Raw genomic sequence first — 19,861 nt, forward strand, 5'->3', positions numbered from 1 at the left:
TGATAGTATTCCATGTCCTGAAGCCCCCTGCTTATCAGCACCCACTTTTTGCCGGCACAAGTGCCCGGTTTGGTCACCCGGCTACAGCCTGCTGGAGTAGATTTCCTTATATGATCCGAGATAGTGGTTCATGTTTTCTACATGAATACCCAATCGCCCTGGAACAGTTTATTGAAAAATCTGTCTTTTTTTCCACTGCTGTGTGAGTTGGTGTCTTTCATTAGATCTAGAGCCAGCCATAATCCCTTCAAGTGTTGTTTAAGTCCCAACCCTCTCTTTTCCTTCAGAACTCTAATTAAACGTATTCTACATCTTCTCACTCTATCTTTGAAGTCTCAACTCTGTCTTTTATATTTTCCATCTTTTAAAAAATATTTACTTATTTATTATTTGGCTGCGTTGGGTCTTTGTTACGGCATTCGGGTCCTTTGGTTGTGGCATGTGAACTCTTAGTTGCAGCATGTGAGATCTAGTTCTCTGACCCAGGATCGAACCTGGACACCCTGGATTGGTAACAGGGAGTCTTAGCCACTGGACCACTAGGGAAGTTTCTGTTTTCCATCTTTTTTGTCTTTCCACTCTGCACACACACTTTCTCTTTCCCTTTAGAACTCTAATTAAATGTATACTGTATCTTCTCACTGTATCTTCTAGGTCTCCTATTTTCTCTTTTATATTTTCCATCTTTTTGTCTTTCTGTGTTGCTGTTGCTTTCTTCCAGAGAGGATTGTCAGTAATTTCTGTCAGGCACTCGGGGCAGTAACAAAACAGGCCAGGGCACTTGAGTCTCCAGACCAACTGGACGCTTAGAAATGGCTGGCGGGTTCATGCACGGCTTTGCTTACCCTTTGGGTTTCCAGCCAAAAGTTTGGGATGATTGATCAATGTCTTCACCTTTGGAGGGCCCTAAGCTTTGGCATCTTCTGCCCTAACTCCACAAGACCTCTAAAATTACAGCTAAAATTCCTAATGTACTCTTCCAACACATTGTGACTCTGATGGGCACTTTGGATGAGAACCCACAGGGATTTCTTCCTCCTCTAGTCTCCATTCTTCCTCCTCAGGGGTGTACTTTGGATGGAAACAGCATTACCCATGAACTCCACATTGCCCAGGTGGAGAATAGTGGCCAGCAGCTTGCTGAGGTCCCAGTTTTCGGAGTCAGAGAACATGAGGATCTTCATGGCCGAGCGGACATGGGCATAGTCCTTGGCATCATTGCGCCCCTCACAGGAAGTACAGTTCCCCTGAAAGATTGAACACATCAGCTTTTGGGGGCCTTCTCCATTGTAGGACCAGCAAGGCAGGGATGTATCAGGGACTCAGCCAAAGGCCCCTGGTAAGTGATACTTCGTTGGCTCTGGGTGGGTCCCATGGGACCACCTGGAGGACCAAGCTCATAAAATACACAAAGGTATTTCCAAAGGCAGAATTATGGTGATATAGACCCAGAATTCTATGGTAGCTTGATAGCTGTGTGGCCATAGCTAAGTCATTCAGTTTCTCTGAGCCTCTTATTTGTCAACCATCCATGGTAATGCCTGCCTCAGTCTCTTGGGGGAATTCCATGGGTTAATTCCTTTGACAAACACTTTCTAAGGCTCACTGTGTGTACCTACTGGGGTACTTACTGGGAATTCATTAATGGAGAGAGCTGGCCCTGCTCTGCATGCTGTTGCATCCAGGAGAAGAGGCAGAAAGATTATGTCATAGGCTTTTGCAGATGCTGAGACAAAAGGGGGCTTGGCCAGCCCTCCTGGGAACTGGGGAAAGGCTTCCTGGAGGAGGCACCTGAGCTGGTTCCACAGGTTGAGCTTTATGGCAGCACAGGGAGAGAGGGTTTTGGCAGATAAGAGCTTGAGCTAGGCTGTGAGATGGGAGGCAAGAAGGTTGCAAAGAGGCTGGGCTCATGTGGAGGAGGAGAGGCTGGCAGACGGTGGGATCTGGAGGGACTTGGAAACCTTGCCAAAGAGCCACAAGGAACTTCCAAAAAGCTGTGATCAGGAATACGGTCTGTCAGGCACCCTGTATGGGAGATCTGTGGGGTGGATGATAGATTGGGGGTCAAGTCTGCGGAGAAGGGGCACCCAGTAGGAAAGTAGCACCATGGTCTAGGCAAGAGATGATGAAGGCCTCAGGCAGAGACAGGGTAGACATGGGTTAGGCAGGAGAGAGCGTCAAGAGCTGGATCTCATTCATTCTCTTGTCAACACCACAAGCCCCACTTGTGAGACTGATTGTCTGGCAATGTTCCAGGCATGGGGACACAACTGAGCAAGGCCTCTGCCCTCCTGGAGTTCAAGTTCTCGGGGCACCTAGGAGGACGGTGACTGGGATGAAATGAGGGGGAGCTACGGGGTGGCCAGGAGCCTTCTGTCCATTAGGACCAAAGGAAGGTGAGGCTTGTGTGGCAGGACTACAGGCTCTGTGGAAAACAAGGAAGCACACGGACAAGGGCAGGACTCTGATGGTCAAGAGTAATCCTCTGATGGTTGTAAAGTGGATGCCAAACACAGAAGGGTGGAGTGGAGAAGGGAAAAAGGGAGCCCCCAGTCCCCGCCCAGGCGCCTACCCAGAGTCTGGGCTTTTATGAGGCTGTAAACCAACGTTGAGCAAGAACTGGCCCTTCTTACTTCTTCCTCATTGTAAGAGGCAGGGCAGGGAGAGGTGGGAAGGGGAGGAGGGGTGGGGCAGGAGGGGAGAGGGGAGGAGGGCCGGGGAGGGGGCAGACAGCCTCACCATGGTGAGGTAGTGGTACTCCGAGGGCGTCCCCAGGCACAGCAGCTTCTTCTCCTCGGCGCTCATCCCCATGAGCAGGCAGTAGAAGATGTGGTAGTTGCGCTCCTCCGGGGCCTGGCAGGGAGGGAGTTCCAGGAGCTTGTAAGCAGCTTCCCTGAGGCTGTGGGTCCTCGGAACTGTCTCCCGGCCCCAGCCCTGTCCCAGTTTCCTTCCTCCCCAGCCAGCAGGACTCTGGCATTGACCCAAGGGATGAGCATGCCTGGTCACTGTCCTCATCCGAGGCCAGAATGTCACTCCCTGGCACTTTCCTGTAGCCTGACCGCCCCCTGCAGTCCAGAGTCACAGGCAAAGCAAGGTGTCAGGATTCAGATCCAGGCTCTCTGACTCAGAATTCCCGACTCTACAGTCTAGGTAAAGCCTTCACTGGTGGCTCAGTGGCAAGGAATCTATCTGCTAATGCAAGAGATGTGGGAGACACAAGTTTAATCCTCCAGGAAGAGCCCCCAGAGAAGGAAATGGCAACCCACTCAGTATTCTTGCCGGGGAAATCCCATGGACAGAGGAGCCTAGTGGGGTCGCAAAAGAGTCAGACATGACTTAGCAACTGAGCAACAACGACGACGAAGCCTTCCTATCACCTCATGACCCCCAGGGACCTGACTTCCACAGGTTTACCTAGCTGGGTCTTCTGCATTTTTAAACATTATTTATGAGCACATCTCTGTTGTGAAATTCAGGCAGTTCCAAGTACAGAGTGTTAAAGGGGGAGTTTCTCTTCCCCCACCTTCCCACTCCTCCGACGACCTCCTCTTCTCCCTCAGAACCATTGGGTGTCCTTTCTATACATCACTAGTACATTTACTGAGAGTGCGTGCATGCATGCTCCATTCAGTCGTGTCCACCTCTGCGATCCCACCTACACGCCAAAAAATTTTTTTTGACATGAACCGTTTTAAAAGTATTGAATTTGTTACGATATTGCTTCTGTTATACGTTTTCTGGCCCCAAGGCATGTGAGATCTCTGACCAGGGATTAAACCTGCATGCCACGTATTGGAAGATGAAGTCCCAACCTTCGGACCACAAGGGAAGTTCCCCCTGCCCCCCCACCGCCGCAAAATTTTTAATCTTATCATGGACAGGACTTGTCTCTGATCTGCTTTAGAAGTCTCCTGTTCATTCTGGGATGTCTCTATGAGGACCAAATTCTGTGAATTCACCAACCACTATGTGAAGAACTATAAACTTCTGGAGAGAGCAAACTTTGGAGTCTGACAGATTCTACCTTCTACTAGTTCTGGGACCTAGATAAGTTACCCTGGACTCGGTTTCCTCATCTATACAATGGGGACAAAGAGACCTGTCTCTCTTGGTTGTTGTGAAGATCTAACGAGATAACCCAGGGGAAACACCTGGCAGCAGGTAGGGGTCACTGAAGGTGAGCTTCCTCCTCCAGCTCGCCACAGTGTCCAGGTGTCTGCCTGGTCTCATACACATCTCCAGCCCCTTCAGTGGCATGTCCCCATTCTGAAACTTCATGTGTGTGTGTGCATGCATGCTTATGCACACTCACACGTGTTAGGGCTTATACCATTACATGAGCGGAGTATCCTACCCTATCATTTCCTTGAATACTGGGGAAGAACCATCATTATCCAATTTTAGGGGTCCCTGGCCCATCTCAGGCCAGGGCTCAATGGCAGTGAGATAAGGCCTGTGGGGGTCCCGGCAGGAGGGAGAGAGGTATGAGAGTGATGGAAGGGAACTCTCTTGGAAGCCTCCCCAGTCCCCGGATTCCCATCCTAGGGCAAGGGGAGGTTCCCCAGGACCAGGGTAGTAGGCAGAGGCCTTACCTGCCGGCAGACCCGGGATTTCTCCAGGAGAAATTGCTCGATGCGTGCCCCCTCGATCACCCCACTGGAGTTGAAGTAGATGTCAATGTACTTCCCAAAGCGGCTTGAGTTGTCATTTCGGATTGTCTTGGCATTTCCAAAGGCTAAGGGCCAGAGGATGATGCCCACGATGGGAGCAGAGAATAGAAATTTTATTTTTAGTGAGACCTTCTGGGAAGGTTTCCCAGAGGAGGTAGCTAAGTCCAGAGCTGAAGGATGGGTAGGCTTACACCAGACAGTGGTGGCGGCCAAGGGTTTGCTAAGAGGAAGTCAAAGTGCAGCCAAAGGTTAGGAGGTCAGATAGCATGAAGTGTGCTTTCAGGAAGGGAAATTCGGCTGGACCATAGGATACAGGAGAAAAGCAGAGGAAGATGGATGGAACCATTCCCAGGTGGGGCCAAGTAGCAAAGAACCTTGAGCAGGAAGCTAAGAAGTTCGGAATTAGTCCCACGGGCAATGAGGGAAGCAGGAACCCTCCTGAGGGAGTTTGGGTGCATTTGAGAAAGATTGCTCAGGCTGTGGGGCAGAGACTAGGCTAGAGAGGGCAGGCTTGCAAGGAGAGTGACAAGAGCTGGCACAAGCCAGGGTGTGGATAAGGAAGTTAGACCAGATGGCATTTGGGTTGCAATATGATCTGAAGTGCATTCCATAGAGCTGTTTGATGATGTGACTGCATAAAGAAAGATATTTTTGCACTCACATCCTCACTTGTACAGGTAAATGAAAAAAATAGAGGGTCTGGCTACTTTTATTAGCATAATACATTTGGGATCCTTCTGTGTATCAATAATCCATTCCCAGAATTTCCCAAATTGATTTTATTTTGGATTCTTTTTTAAAGGAATGCTTAAGATCCTGTGTGTGGAAAACACACCTGTGAAAGCTAATAAGGCCATCAGTCTTTCTTTTCTGTGCTTCATGGGAGCCGCGACACTACCATCCACCCCATCCTTGTCTTTTGTGTCCTGGGGAATCCTGAGAAGTTGCTGAAAGTTTATGGCTTACCCTGTCCTTCTTCCCCACAAGCATCACCTGGCAGGGCTGGCATGGTGGGTGACTGCTTACCTTCCAGGATGGGGTTGGCTTCCAGGACCTGCTGCTCAATCCACGAATGCTGGCCACTGATGGTGGCCAGGAACTGCAGGATGAGCTTGGTGGCCTCTGTTTTCCCTGCCCCAGACTCGCCACTGCAAAGAGGCATACAGGTATGACAGTCAGTGAAACAACTATTTTTCAACATCTCTTGACTCTCCTGCATACCCACCAGAGGTCCACTTTCTGGGCCAGTCTGAACAAAGATGCTCTCTCACTGGGCAGAAATCGCACTGCGTTCACCCTGACATCCCCTGCTAACTTGGTGCTAATTATTGGTGTGTTCATCTTTCCTCCTCTGCTCCACTGCACAGTCCTGCTGACATCTGGTTCATCTCAGGGTCACTGGCTCAGTATTTAGTCTCCGTAGATGAATGAACGAGACTGGGTGATGCCATGCCCTGATATAACATTGTCTCTGTGAGCAGCAAGGTCGTTCTGGACAGAAGGGAAATAGCATCAGTCCTTTGGGAAAGCAATCTGTCATAGTTGCAAACCCCTTCAGAATTATCCTGCCTTTAGTCTAAAGAAAGAATCTTAAAATCAGAAAAAGCTGTCTCCCCAAATGCTTCCTGCTCTTTAAAGCATTATTTTTTTGTCATTGCAATTGTGGAACATTGGAAGTAACATAAATGTGGGAAATTATGGTCCATATAGTCAGAGAATATTGTGCAGCTGCTTAATCCAGGTCTGCACAGAGCAGTAACATGAGCAATGCTTACTAGTTAAGTGAAGTGCCAAATGTAGGTACTATTAAGTAAAATTTATCCAAGAGAGTGGAGGAAAACTTTTCTTCCAGAAATGTCTAGCAATTTTTTTCTGAGAATATTTGTTTTTCTGAAAATTTTGAAGATTTTCATGGTGAATATATATTAATTTAATACTAGTGAAACATGAAAAACAGTTTTAAAAATGACTTATGTCAGTGGACTAGCCAAGATGGTGATGTATAAAGACCCAGAGCTCACCTCCTCCCATGAGCACATCAAAGTTACAAATATTTACAGAGAAATTATTGATGACAAAAACGGAAAGACTAACAGAAAAGAAATGTTTAAATAATACATAAAGAAAGAACCATATTAGCATTATCCTGTCATGCCGACTATCGGTGGATTTGTGTAACACCCCTAAAAGTAAATGATACAGATTATAACTGGGAAAGGATTAAAAATCATATTTCAGGTGTATGGAATAGCTCAAGCATTAGTTTAGATCTTGGAAAGCTTCACGGTCAGATAAAAACTTTAGAACATTCCCGCCTGGACTTTACTGCTGCAGGAGCTGCTAATGAATTTTTTCATACCTTTTCTAACTTTATTACTGGAAAAAATATCCTATCAACTATCTTCAGTTATGCTGCTGTAGCAGCCCTAGTTTTACTTCTCATTATAATCCTTCCTTGCATTGTCAGAACTCTCCAGCAGAGCACTCAAAAGCTCACGACTGAGATCCATCTGGCTGTCTTAAAAAATAAAAAAGGGGGAGATGCCGGGAGCCAGCACACGAGATCCCACCCATGACAAGGTCATGAAGAGAAGCCCTGACAAGCAAGGCAGATCAGGACTTCAGGGATTTCGAAAAGCTGCCCCGGCGCTCACCTTCAAGATGATCTCTGTCTTTCTGATGCTTGCTATATTAGACTACTCCCTAATTTCTGTGACACAGGTAGGCCTTCCCCGATTTCTCTCCAAACAGAATCAACCTAGAACTTTAATCAACATGTCCCCCAGAGGGCGGTATCCTATAAGATTATCCAGGATGAAAGGAGTGTTTCAATTTAGACCCCTTTGCTGGCATTCTAGCCTGCTTGGCAAATGCGTATTAATGTACATGACTGCTCACAACACCTTAATCATGAACAGCATAAAGAACCTGATCTCACTAAAGGCCCTAATAGGCACAGAGCCCTTTGGGGGGTGAGGAAGCCCTATTAGAGAACACAAAAATATTATTCTAAAAGTGGTTAGAGTTAAAGATTTAGAAAAATAAGAGTTTAGAATTGTTCATCTTAACCAGGAATGCTAAACAGGGGCTGCCTCACCGGAGCTGCAGAGTCTTTGTGTGGTAAACCTTTTAGATAAATTTAACTGATAACTTCTGCAAAAGGACTGACCTTTGTGTTCATTAAAGAATAGATTACAGAAAACAGCTTTGCTTTCACCTAGGTCACAAAATGTCAATAGGCCCCAAGGCCAGAAGATAATGTATACGACTCTCACAAAGAAGTTGCAGAAAACACCCTGGTTTCATGAAGGATAAGCTGATGTAATATTAAACTATCTTCCCCTTAAAAATGTACTAACTTAGAATATAAAGCTACGGTAAAAAAAAAAAGAAAAGAAAGAACCATAGCACGGAACTGTACTCAACATTCTATGATAACCTATATCAGAAAAGAATCGGAGAAAGAATGGAGAATTACTTCACTGTATACCTGAAGCTAACACAACATTGTAAGTCAACTGTACTCCAAGAAAGTTAAAAAACCAAAAACAACAACAACAAAAAAGCAAACAAAAGATGTTTACTTCATTGTCTCAGGACTAAACCTTACATGGCATTGTGTTTAAAGGATAAAATATACTTAACTCACAGTTAAAATATATCAACTTAAACAAAGAAAAACAACAGCAAAAAAGAAGGAGCCACAAGGAGACAGTCGGAGGAGGGGCAGAGATGCAGTGTAGTCGAGACACATACCCCCGGTAGGTGACCCACAAATGGGAGAAGAAGTGTAACCACACAGGTTCTCCCCAAGGAGTGAGGAAGCTTTGAGGGTCAGCGGGGCCTACCTTCAGGACAACCAGAGGGATGTGGGAGATGGAGACTCCACTTATAAACGGTGCACATAAAATCTCACATGCTCCAGGACCCAGGGCAGAAGCAGTGATTTGAAAGGAGCCTGGGTCAGACCTGCCTGCTGGTCCTAGTGAGCATCCTGGAGACAGGAGGCAACTGCGTCTTGCCCTGGGACACAGACACTGCGGGCAGCCTTCTTGTGGAGCTTGTTGACCACATGGACACTGGTGCTCCAAAGTGCCAGGGTGGAATCCTCCCTCTAGCTTATTCAGCCTGGATTCAGCCCTGCCCACCAGCCTGTTGGTACCAGTGTTGGAACACCACATGCCAAGCAATGAGCAGGGCCAGGACACAGCTCCACCCATAGCAGGGCTGCTGCCTTAAGACCCCCAGAGCACACCGTTGGACAGGACCTGGCCCTGTCCACTAGAGGACCCAGAACACAGCCTCACCCTCCAGTGAGCTGGCACTACCCTCAGAACCCCCTGGACTCCAGTCCCCATCCACAATCAGGCCAACACCAACCTTGAAAACCCCTGGGTCCTGCCTACCAGCAGGTTGACACCAGCTCTGAGATACCTTGGAAATCCAGTTCTACCCACTGTGAACCGGCACTAGCGCCAGGACACCCCAAGGCACAGCCCTACTCGTCAACAGGACAAAGCTAGATTTGGGACATGCCAGACCCTGCAGCTAGCCATGTCAGGAGCTGGCCCCGCCCATCAGTGGGCCAACACTGGATCTGGGATTCCCAGGCCGGCAACTATCCATTTGAGAGCTCTGTCCTGCTCACCATTAGCCCCAGGATCCCTCAGGGGCCTGCAGCCTTGTGACAAGGCCTCGCCAGCTGTCAGAAGCCTTCATATGAGGCAGGGCCTGGCAACAAACTGGACCAGGGGCCAGTCACACCTACTAGACCACCTTTGGTAGTCAGCCCACCACAGTGGATGACCCAAGTCACTCACATAGGGGGCGCCACCAGAGCATAGAGCTCTGCTGATCAGAGTGTGCTGTCTCCTACAAAAGGCCACTTCTCCAAAGTCAGGAATTGTAACCAACCTAACAGATACATAGAAGTAAAAACATCAAATGAGACAAAAGGAGGCAGCAGAGGAATGTGTTCCAAACAGAAGAACAAGAAAAAATTCCAGAAGAGTGAAGTAAAGTGGAGACAAATAATATGCCTGAGACAGAGCTCAAGGTAATGACTGTAAAGATGCTCAAAGAACTCAGAAAAAATGCATGAACACAGTAAGAAGTTTAATAGAGAGTTAGAGTGTATAAAGAAGACCAAACAGATCTGAGGAATACAATAACCAAATTAAAAAAATACAAGAGAGGGAAACAGCAGTAGATCAGATGATATATAGAAATGGACCAGCAAGCTGAAACTGCAGTGAAATTCACTGATGCTCAACAGAAAAAAGGAATGAAAAGAAATGAGGACAGGTTAAGAGACTCCTGGAACAACATCAAGAATACTAATGTTCACTTTATAGGGGTCCCAGAAGGAGAAGAGGGAGAGAAAGTGGGCAGAGAACATATTTGAAGGCATAATAGCTAAAAATTTTCCCAACCTCGGAAAGGAAACTGACATCCAAGTACAGAAACACAGAGAGTCCCAATCAAGATCAACCAATGAGGACCCAACCAAGACAAATTGTAGTTAAAGTGGCAAAAATTAAAGACAAGGAGAAAATATTAAAAGCAGCAAGAGAAAAACAGTGACGTACGAGGGAACTCTTAAAAGGCTATCAGCTGACTTTTCAGCAGAAAGTCTGCAGGCCAGAAGGGAGTTGCACAATTTATTTAAAGTAGTAGAAGGGAAAACATACAACACAAAATACTCTACCTAGCATTTATCATGTAAACTACAACATGATAAGTGTAATTAGCACATCACATACGAAAGTTGTTAAGAGAGAAAATCCTGAATTCTTATCACAAGGAAAAACATTTTTTTTTTTGTTTCTTTAATTTTGTATCTGTAAGATGATGGATGCTCACTAAACTTCTTGTGATAATCATTCCATGATGTATGTCAATTCATTATGCTATACACCTTAAACGTAACTTATAATTAACTGTATATCAATTATATCTCAATAAAACTGGAAGAAAAAAAGCATTAATATATGCCATAAAATAGTAATCAGAAAAAATAGCCAAAACACTATGCTCACACAGAGTTTGGGAAAAAAACAAATAACCAAAAAATAGACAAAATATTACTACAAAATATAGCAAGGAAAAAAGCATTAATAGAAAAAATAGGGCATTACATAATAAAAGAAACCATTCCCTGAATATCAATATCACAAATTTGTATGCACCTAATAACACAGCCTGCAAATACACAAAGCCAACTTTGTGGAAACTAAAAGGAGGTTTTTGAAACTTTTTTTTATCAGAAATCTAAAGCATATATAAAAAGCACTAATAAACTTAAACTAATAATTATTTATAGACTCATGAGCTAACAAAGAACATATAAATGTCTTGAAGCTGACATAAAATAGTCACAGAGTTGACCAAGTAATAGGGCTGTAAAAGAAGTCAGTGTATTTCAGCGTAAATAACATATAGAACATATTAATCACAATGTGATTAAATTAGAAATCGAGTTAAAAGGTGGAAGTATTTTTATATTTAGAAACTACAGGCACTCTTCTAAAATATAATGAATTAAAGAGGAAACCAAAATAAAACTACATGCTTTAAACCTTAACAATAAAATAATTAATCAGTATAAAGATAAAAATTTCTTAGAGTGTTAAAATTGAAAAATACACTTATGTTTGGCACATAGCATACACTCAGGATTGCAGTAATTAACACTATTATTATCATAAAGGGAGAAATGTTGCTTTTATGAACGTTTTTAAATTATAGAAAGTGTCAAATATCACAAATGAAGGCAGAATGCTGCAGTATGCTGCTAATAAAAGTATGGCCTAGATGCCAGCAGCGCCTGCTGCCTAATTGGAAATGCAAACGTCAAGGCTCCCTTGCTCTACTCAGCCAGAATCTGCATTTTCACAAGATCCCCAGGGGCTCCTGCACTTTACAGTTTTCTTAATGAACTCCTGGAGTCCCATTCCCAGCTGCAACTCCTGACCAATCTTCATTCCCATCCTGTATAATTTTTCCCCCCACACTGTGCAGGATGGTAGTTCCTTGACCAGGAATCACACCTGCAGCCCCTGCATTGAGAGCACAAATTCTAAACCACAGGACTGCCAGGGACATCCCTCTTGTACTATACTGAAGCAAACTCCAGACAAACACGCTTTCATCTGAAAATATTAAGTTTTTAAGAAGTTTTGATCCAAGTGTTCCTCTTCCCTGACACAAGTGAAGGTGTGACATAAAGGGTGACGCTTCCCACGACGCCCCTGCATGGGAAGGTGACGCTGAGGGCAGAGGACTCGGGGGCCTCGCTCACGGCCCAGGTGCTCTGGGCTCTTCTGCGGCCCTGTGGTCCTGGGGGTGAAGCTTCCTGGCCAGGCCACCTCCCTGTCTCCTCTTCCAGAGCTCTGGGGTTCCAGTTCCTGCTTCACGGCTGTGTCACTAGGAGAGAATATCAACCTCTCTGGTGGGAGGTCTCCCCATCAGGAATACAGGAATAGCAGTATCTACTTCAGAGAGTTGCTGAGAGCATGCAACAGGGCAACCTACACTGTAGGACCTCGTTCTGATCTCTGTTCCAGTGGCCGCTCCTCAGAGAGGCGAACCCAATCTGCCCTTCCACCTAAGGCAGTGACCCCATTACTCTCTTTCCTCTTTCCTTGCAGTGTTTTTCTTCAAAGTTCTTATTATCTGCCAAAACTATTTGTCTATTGCCTGTCTCCATTTCTAGAACGTAAGCTCCACAAGGCAGGGATTTTAGTTCCTTTCCTTGGCCGCTGTCTAGCCATCTTAGGACAGAGAAGGACACACAGTTGGAACACAGCAGAATCTTGAATGAATAAACAAATGAATGAAGAGATGACTTTACTGGAGCCCCAAGCAAGGAGCCCTGGAGCCAAATTTCCTCTCCCACTTCCTTTCCTGCTCAGCCTCTCTTCCATGAGGACCAGGAGGGCAGGAGGCAGAGAAGCCAGGCCAGGCAGTGAGTCTGTCTCTGAGTTGGGATCAGCATCTGGACTGGAGAGGGACACACCCCTTCTGGGTCCAGCAGCCTGAGAGCCATCCTCTCTGAGATCTGCCTAAAGTTGTTTCATTTTTGTTTTTTATTTCTGGCAGCAGCATGTGAGATCTTAGTTCCCCAACCAGCAGCTGGATCCAAGCCCCCTGCCTTAGAAGCCGGGGGTCTTAACCACTGGACCACCAGGGAAGTCCTCCTGAGGTTGTTTTTGAGGGATCTCACCTGTTTGATCCTTGCACCCCAAGTGCCTATCCTGGGTCCCATTTCTAAACCAATCCACCCCCACGCTTTCTTCCTTGTCTCAGAAAACATTCACAGAAGGCTGGGGCTGTTCAGTCCCTGATGATAGGAGAAGAGTAGGCTCTGAAGGAAGGACACCTCGGAGGGACCCTTCAGGGTGGAGGGGCCACAGGTGCCAGACGCAGGGGGAGCTCATTAATTCAGGGCCTCTAAGTCGCACACTGGTCTGGAGAGGTTTGGGGAGAGGAGATGCTCCCTCCTTTACGAGATGCTCAGAAATGGCGGGTGGCCCACCCAGAACCTCACCTGATAATACAACACTGGTCCCTCTTGTTCTTCTTCATGTTGAAGTAGCAGCTGTTGGCAATGGCAAAGATATGTGGCGGCAGCTCGCCCGCATGATGCCTGTAGTACAGCTCTACCTGCTCCATGGTGTAGAGGGGCAGCGCCTGGAACGGGTTCACCGACACCAGGATGGAGCCTGTGTACGTCTGCGGGAGGGAGGACGTGGTTAGTGGCCCCTAGTCTGAGGATCGGTGCCGACTTCGGATGCCACTCTGCAAGGGCGCCAGGTATGGCTGACTCTGGCAGGGAGGCGGGGACTGATTCTGGGCTGAGAGATGAGACTCTTGGCGGCTCAGATCCTTCAGCTGGAAAGGATGCTCACCAAGAGCAAGAGCTCCTGGGTGAGGATGCCTTCACAGGAGCATTAAATGAGGTGGTTTCTGTTTAGCACTAACATTAACATTGTGGCTAATGTTTAGTGCTCTGTCTGGTAAATACCAGACCCTGATGCTGGGAAAGATTGAGGGCAGGAGGAGAAGGGGACGACAGAGGATGAGATGGCTGGATGGCATCACCGACTCGATGGACATGGGTTTGGGTGGACTCCGGGAGTTTGTGATGGACAGGGAGGCCTGGCGTGCTGCGGTTCATGGGGTTGCAAGGAATTGGACATGACTGAGTGACTGAACTGAACTGAACTGAACTGGTATTTAGAAGAGGCTCAATGAAACTAGACTGAATGTATGAAGCAAGTCTTCAGCTGCCTCCCACAGGGGCCTCAGTGAGGCTGGGCCACCACCGTAGCCCTCAGAGTCCTCCTGGACCTTAGTTCAGGGTCACTTGCTCGTGTGGAGCATGGGCATGGTTTGCTTCCCGAGCCAGGTCAGCATGTGTGGCCCAAGCATGCCGTGGGGGCACACAAGGCCGAGGGAGACTCACGTAGATCTTGTGCTGCTGGTAGCGGATCAGGAGGTTGTGCACCATGCCTGCCTCATTCAGGTCCCCCAGGCGGATCATGTCATCCACGCCCTGAGCCGAATTGGGGTGCATGGAGCTGAGGGTGCCAAGGTCCTCTGCTTGGATCCAGTGTTCCTAGAACAAAGGGCACAGGCTCTCCTGAGAGGGCCAAACTCTCCTCCATGTCCTCAATGGACCAGCTGACCTGGTGGCCCGCACCTGGCCAGGGTTGGTCTGTGGTGAAGGTCAAAGGATTGAGTCAAGCCAAGGCTGGAGTCAGCACGTGTCTAGGGCCAGGGGTCAGTGTGTACTGGGGCTAAGCGTGAAGTTCAGACCAGGGTCAGAGGTGTGTGGAGCCAGGAGTTAGATATGGCTACAATTGGGATCGGGGCAGCTTGCAGCTGGGGTCTCACAGATGGCTGAAATAAAAATGTGCAAGTGTATTTTTTTAAATAAATGATGTTATGTCATTTTGCAAATAGGAGACATTATTGTTATTATTTGACTGGCTTCCATACGATAGGACTCACAGGTCACACTCTAGAATTTTCTCCCTGGAGGCCAAGACTCTATATGCTTCACTTTGCAGACCCTCAGCAAAGAGGGCTGCCGAGGGAGGACCTCAGTGACCAGCTGGAGGCCCCAGTCTGCAAGTCCTTCCCCTCTGCCCCTCCCCTGCTCCTCCCCAGCCTGACAGGTGACTGAGCTGGTTCCCCAACAGGTCATCCTGAGTTTCCTACTTTCTTATCTGGTCTGCCTTGCTCATGTGAGATGGGTCTCCTTCTCCTCCTCATGTGCTGGGGGCCCCCCTCCAGGCATCTTTCTCATGCACCTCTCCTACCCTCGCTTCTCTTGTCCTTCCTGCTCACCTTGCATTACTTTGAAAACAAGCTTCTGGCCCTTCCCCTCTCTGCCCCAGCCCTTTTCCCACTTCACTCTCTCCTGCTCCCCTAATTGTCTGATTTTTCCATCTTCCAACCTGGCCCCTGCTTCTTCCCCATACAGACAGTTCCCTAGACAGACACACAGTGCCCACCGTGACAGGACTCCCCTGTGGTCTCTCCTGCCATGTGGTTCCCAGACTTGGATTCTAGAATCCCTGGTGTTGGGAGCAGCACCAGAGAAGGGAGGGGCTCAGGGTTCTGGACAGGAGCTGAGAAGGCTGAGCCTCTGAGGAGTGTGTGGCCATACTCACCTTGCCCTCATCATCTTCAACCAAAACTTTGCCAGGCTTGGTCTCTTTGATGATGCCCCCGATTGCCACCCTGGTCTTGTCGGCAGAGGTGGGGTTCAGCCACACGTGGTCACCCTGGAGGGCAGAGAGGTCAGATCCATGTTCCACCTTCCCCTTCCTGCTCAAGACTTACCTCCCTGGGGGCTGTCCCTTCCAACCAAGAGATGCCAAGTGACTGGAATGTGGTCTCCCTCCCTTGTTCTCCCTGCTTCCCCTCCTCCTCCTCCTGATTTTTCTTCTTCCCTCTCTTCTACCCACCCCTCCCCAGGCCTTTCTAGTTCTTGTCAAGATGCTAATGGGTGATGGCAGGGAAAGCTTCGCTGGCCTGGTTTTTGCAGGAAAGTGTCCCCCATGAGGTGCAAAAAGAGAGTCTCTGCCGTTTGAATAGCCCTATAGTACCCAAATCCAGTGGCTAGGGGAAAGCAAAGACTAAAATCTCACTAGGTTTCTTCCTGGCCTGCAACATGGCATTAACCCACATGAACCTCTTTCTGATCCAAGAAAGCTCACCCTACTCAAAGAGGAGTAATCCCAAAGGAAAAAGCACAGGTCTACACACAAAGACACTGAAATTTAAAAGGAGGAAAGGAGCAGGTGAATAACACTCACCAGGGGAAAACAAAATGCCACAGAACAGTGGAAAGTTGTAACCAAGTATTTCATCATGATTTCAAAAAATTTACTGAGCTCAGATATTAGATACTGAGACAACTAAAAAGGATGAGACATGAATTGGCAGAGCTCAAAAGAGAAATGGAGGAAAACAAGTAAACATGGGCCAGAAGTGAAAGCAAACTGGAAACAACAGGGAAATAAGCACTGCTAAAATCAGGGTAAAGATCACAGGTGACAGGAGAAAAAAGTGAGCAAAATGACAAAGAAATTCAAAAAATTAGGATTAGGCAGAAAAGCATAGATATGGAAGGCAGGTGAAAATACAAATAACTTAAGTGCACAAAGAAGAAAAACAGGGGGAAAAACAGAAAAATCACTTAAAGATATAATTCAAGACAACTTTCCAGAAATTAATGAAGGTTTGAATCTATGGGTTGAAGATACACGATAATTTCTTTGAAATGATGACAAAGAAAAATCAACTCTAGGACGGATATTGATCCTAGAGTTAATTTTTTGAGGGGTAGGCAGATAAAAAGACAAATACTCTCATAAGGAAATAATTCAGGACAAATTCAAGTCATATATGAGGGCTGAACAACTCCTACAAAGACCTCTGGAAAAGAGGAATACAGCTATTAGAATGGCCATTATAAAAAAACAGAAAACAACAAATGCTCCTGAGGATGCAGAGAAACCGGAACCCTTGTATTGTGGGTGGAAATGTAAAATGGTGACACCACTGGGGAAAACAGTATGAAGGTTCCTCAATACACTAAAAATAGAATTATGATCCAGCAATTCCACTTCTGGGTAAATTTCCAAAGCAATTCAAAGCAGGATCTCAAAGACATATTTGCATTTCTATGTTAATTTCAGCATTATTCATAACAGTCAAGAGGTGAAAGCAACCCAAATGTCCATTGGCGGATGAACAAATAAAAAATGTAAAATATACAGTCATCCTTCAGAATCCTCAGGGGATTGATTGCAGAAGCCCCTGCAGATACCAAATCCACAGATACTCAAATACCTTATGTGAAATGATATAGCACAGCAAATACTATACACTATGGAATATTAGTTCAGATCAGTTCAGTTCAGTTCAGTCACTCAGTCGTGTCCAACCCTTTGCGACCCCAAGAACCGCAGCACACCAGGCCTCCCTGTCCATCACCGACTCCCGGAGTTTACCCAAACCCATGTCCATTGAGTCGGTGATGCCATCCAACCATCTCATCCTGTTGTCCCCTTCTCCTCCCGCCTTCAATCTTTCCCAGCATCAGGGTCTTTTCAAATGAGTCAACTCTTCGCTTTGAGATTGCATGCAGCCTTAAAAAAAGGAGGAAATTCTCTCATATGCTACAATGTGGATGGACCTCAAAGATATTATACCAAGCAAGAGAAGCCAGTCACAGAAGGACAAATCTGTGTGATTCCATTCAGAAAAAGTGTCTAAAGCAGTTAAAAATCACACAAACAGAGAGTAGAAAGGCAGTTGCAGGGGCTAGAGGAAAACAGATGGAAAATCATGTTTAATTAGTGAAGAGCTTCAGGTGCACAAGATGAAAATGTTCTCATATCTGTCACACAACACTGTGGATATATATAACAATATTGAACTGTATACTTAAAAATGGTTCAGATGGAAAATTGAATGTATTTTTTTTACCACAATTAAAAAAATAGAAAAAAGAATCCAATATTTTTTTTACCCAGCCCAATTGTCATTTCCATATAAAGATAATAAATATTTTTAAGATGCATATTTTCTCATAAGTCTTTTAGAAAAAATAATTAGGGGAAAAATTTCAGTCAATAGTACCAAGAATGAATATAAGTCCACACCAACATACACAATCATGAAGTTTCAAAATATTTGGGATAGGGAAAAGATCACAAAAACTTTCAGAGAGAAAAATTAAATTTCATACAAAAGCTCAAGAATTAGAAGGGTTTCCAACTTCTCCATAGCAATGCTGGAAATCGGAAGGAGTATATGTTTTCACAATTTTCAGGGAAAATTGTATCTAGTATGGAATCCTATGTACAGCTGATATTCAAATGTGAATAAACATAGTTTTAGATGTCCAAGTTGTTAAAAATATTTACTTCATATGTACCCTATCTCAGGAAGCTATTACAGGTTGTGCTTGATCAAAACAAGGGAGTAAACCAAGAAGGAGAATAAGCTTGGGTCCAAGAAAAGGGACTCAGGTAAAGGAGAGGTAAAAGAAATGTCCGGGGCGGTTGTGAAGGAGACTGATCCTGAGACGTGTGCCTCAGGAGTAGAAGAGACGACTTTAGATATGGCGTCAGCAGCTCTGGGAGAAACCTTCTCCTGAGGATGGCAGTGACTGAACTCCCAGATGAATCACTTTACAAGGGTGTTGATGTACCTGGGAGAAAGCTGGGCCGGGGTAGGGTGAGGTGGTGGTTATGTTGTGATAAGTACATAGAAAACAAAGCAGATAGGGAACAAGATAATTACAGTCTAGCACTTAGAGTACATTTCAGGGCTCAACTGAGAGGAACATTTTCTTTTTTTTTTTATAAAAAACATTTTCTTTCATATTGGAGTATAGTTGATTAACAATGCTGTATTAGTTTCAGATGTATCACAAACTGATTCAGTTATACCTATACATGTATTTATTCTTTTTCAAATTCCTTTCCCATTTAGATTGTTACATAATATTGAGCAGAATTTTCTGTACTATACATCAGGTCCTTGCTGGTTATCCACTTGAAATATATCAGAGTGTACATGCCAATCCCAAACTCCCTAACTATCCCTCTCCCACCCTTCCCCAGAGAATCATAAGTTGGGTTTGAGAGGAGCATTTCCTTAGATAAAAGAAGTAAACCCTGTAAGCTGGGATTTAACAATTTGGGGAGAAAGAGACACTGTGAGTGCTGTGGGCAAGGACAGGAGTGAGGAGCTAAGGCTTTTCTCACCCAGTAGGAAATCAGTAATAGATGATGCCTGGAATAAAAAACTCAAGTGGCCCTGTCCACATGAAGAGAAGCATCAAAGAATTAACTAGAAGGTCAGTTGTGGTCACCTCTCTGGGAGAGGAAGTGGGAGACTGATTCTTTAAACTGTGTGCCTATAACAACTGTATAAAACTGAAATCTAAATGAAAAAGAACAGCAAAAACACTTGCTACAGGATATAGAGGACCAGCCTGAACAGCATACTGGCTTTGGTGAACTAACTGAATCACAGCAGGAGCCTCAGAGACCTGGAGAAGTTTTCTTACAAGGATGAAATTCCAGTGTGAAAACTGCACTGAGCTGCTGCAACAGCTGCTGAAATCACCAAAGTGAGAAAATTATCAAAGACAGATGATGGGCGTCTCATACAAGCTTGATACTAACCAGAGATGAAAAAGAGAGAGAGACCATTTCCAATTCATACTGAATTTAAGATGTCAGCCCAACATGAGCCGGAAGAATAACTAAAAGAGCTGTAATGGGACTTTCATTCACTCAATTTGGCCAAAGCTCTACTAGGAAATAAATGAGAAAGCAAGGAGCAGAAAGTAGAGCTTCTTTATGAACTCTGCTGGAAGAAAAAGATGACTGCAGAAGCAGCTGAATCAGGGAAAGAATGAGCAAGAAGAGGTAAAGAAAAAGCTATCAGCTCCAGGAAAAAAAAGTAAAGTCTATATGGAGAATCAAGAAATAAAGGATGGGACTTCCCTGGTGGCACAGTGATAAGAATCTGCCTGCCACTGCAACAGGGTTCAATCCTTGGCCGGGGAAGATTCCACGTGCCTCAGGGCAAGGATAGGAGTGAGGAGCTAAGGCTTTTCTCACCCAGTAGGAAATCAGTAATAGCCCCTGCAGCACAAC

General features: G+C 45.7%; 1 protein-coding gene across 2 annotated transcripts in view; it reads right to left on the reverse strand.

Moving 5' to 3' along the window:
• The window catches only part of MYO7B (myosin VIIB), a 92,549-nt gene that overhangs the window by 54,973 nt on the left and 17,715 nt on the right, over positions 1-19,861 (reverse strand). For both annotated transcript variants that reach the window (XM_061135216.1, XM_061135215.1), the window contains exons 3-9: positions 15,350-15,463; positions 14,137-14,289; positions 13,219-13,403; positions 5,697-5,818; positions 4,593-4,735; positions 2,740-2,853; positions 1,094-1,247 (exon numbers count right to left, since the gene is read on the reverse strand). In XM_061135216.1, the coding sequence (XP_060991199.1) occupies positions 1,094-1,247; positions 2,740-2,853; positions 4,593-4,735; positions 5,697-5,818; positions 13,219-13,403; positions 14,137-14,289; positions 15,350-15,463 (985 nt within the window). The remainder of the gene's footprint in view (positions 1-1,093; positions 1,248-2,739; positions 2,854-4,592; positions 4,736-5,696; positions 5,819-13,218; positions 13,404-14,136; positions 14,290-15,349; positions 15,464-19,861) is intronic.

This window comes from Dama dama, chromosome 33 (genome assembly GCF_033118175.1).
Source record: "Dama dama isolate Ldn47 chromosome 33, ASM3311817v1, whole genome shotgun sequence".
NCBI lineage: Eukaryota > Metazoa > Chordata > Mammalia > Artiodactyla > Cervidae > Dama > Dama dama.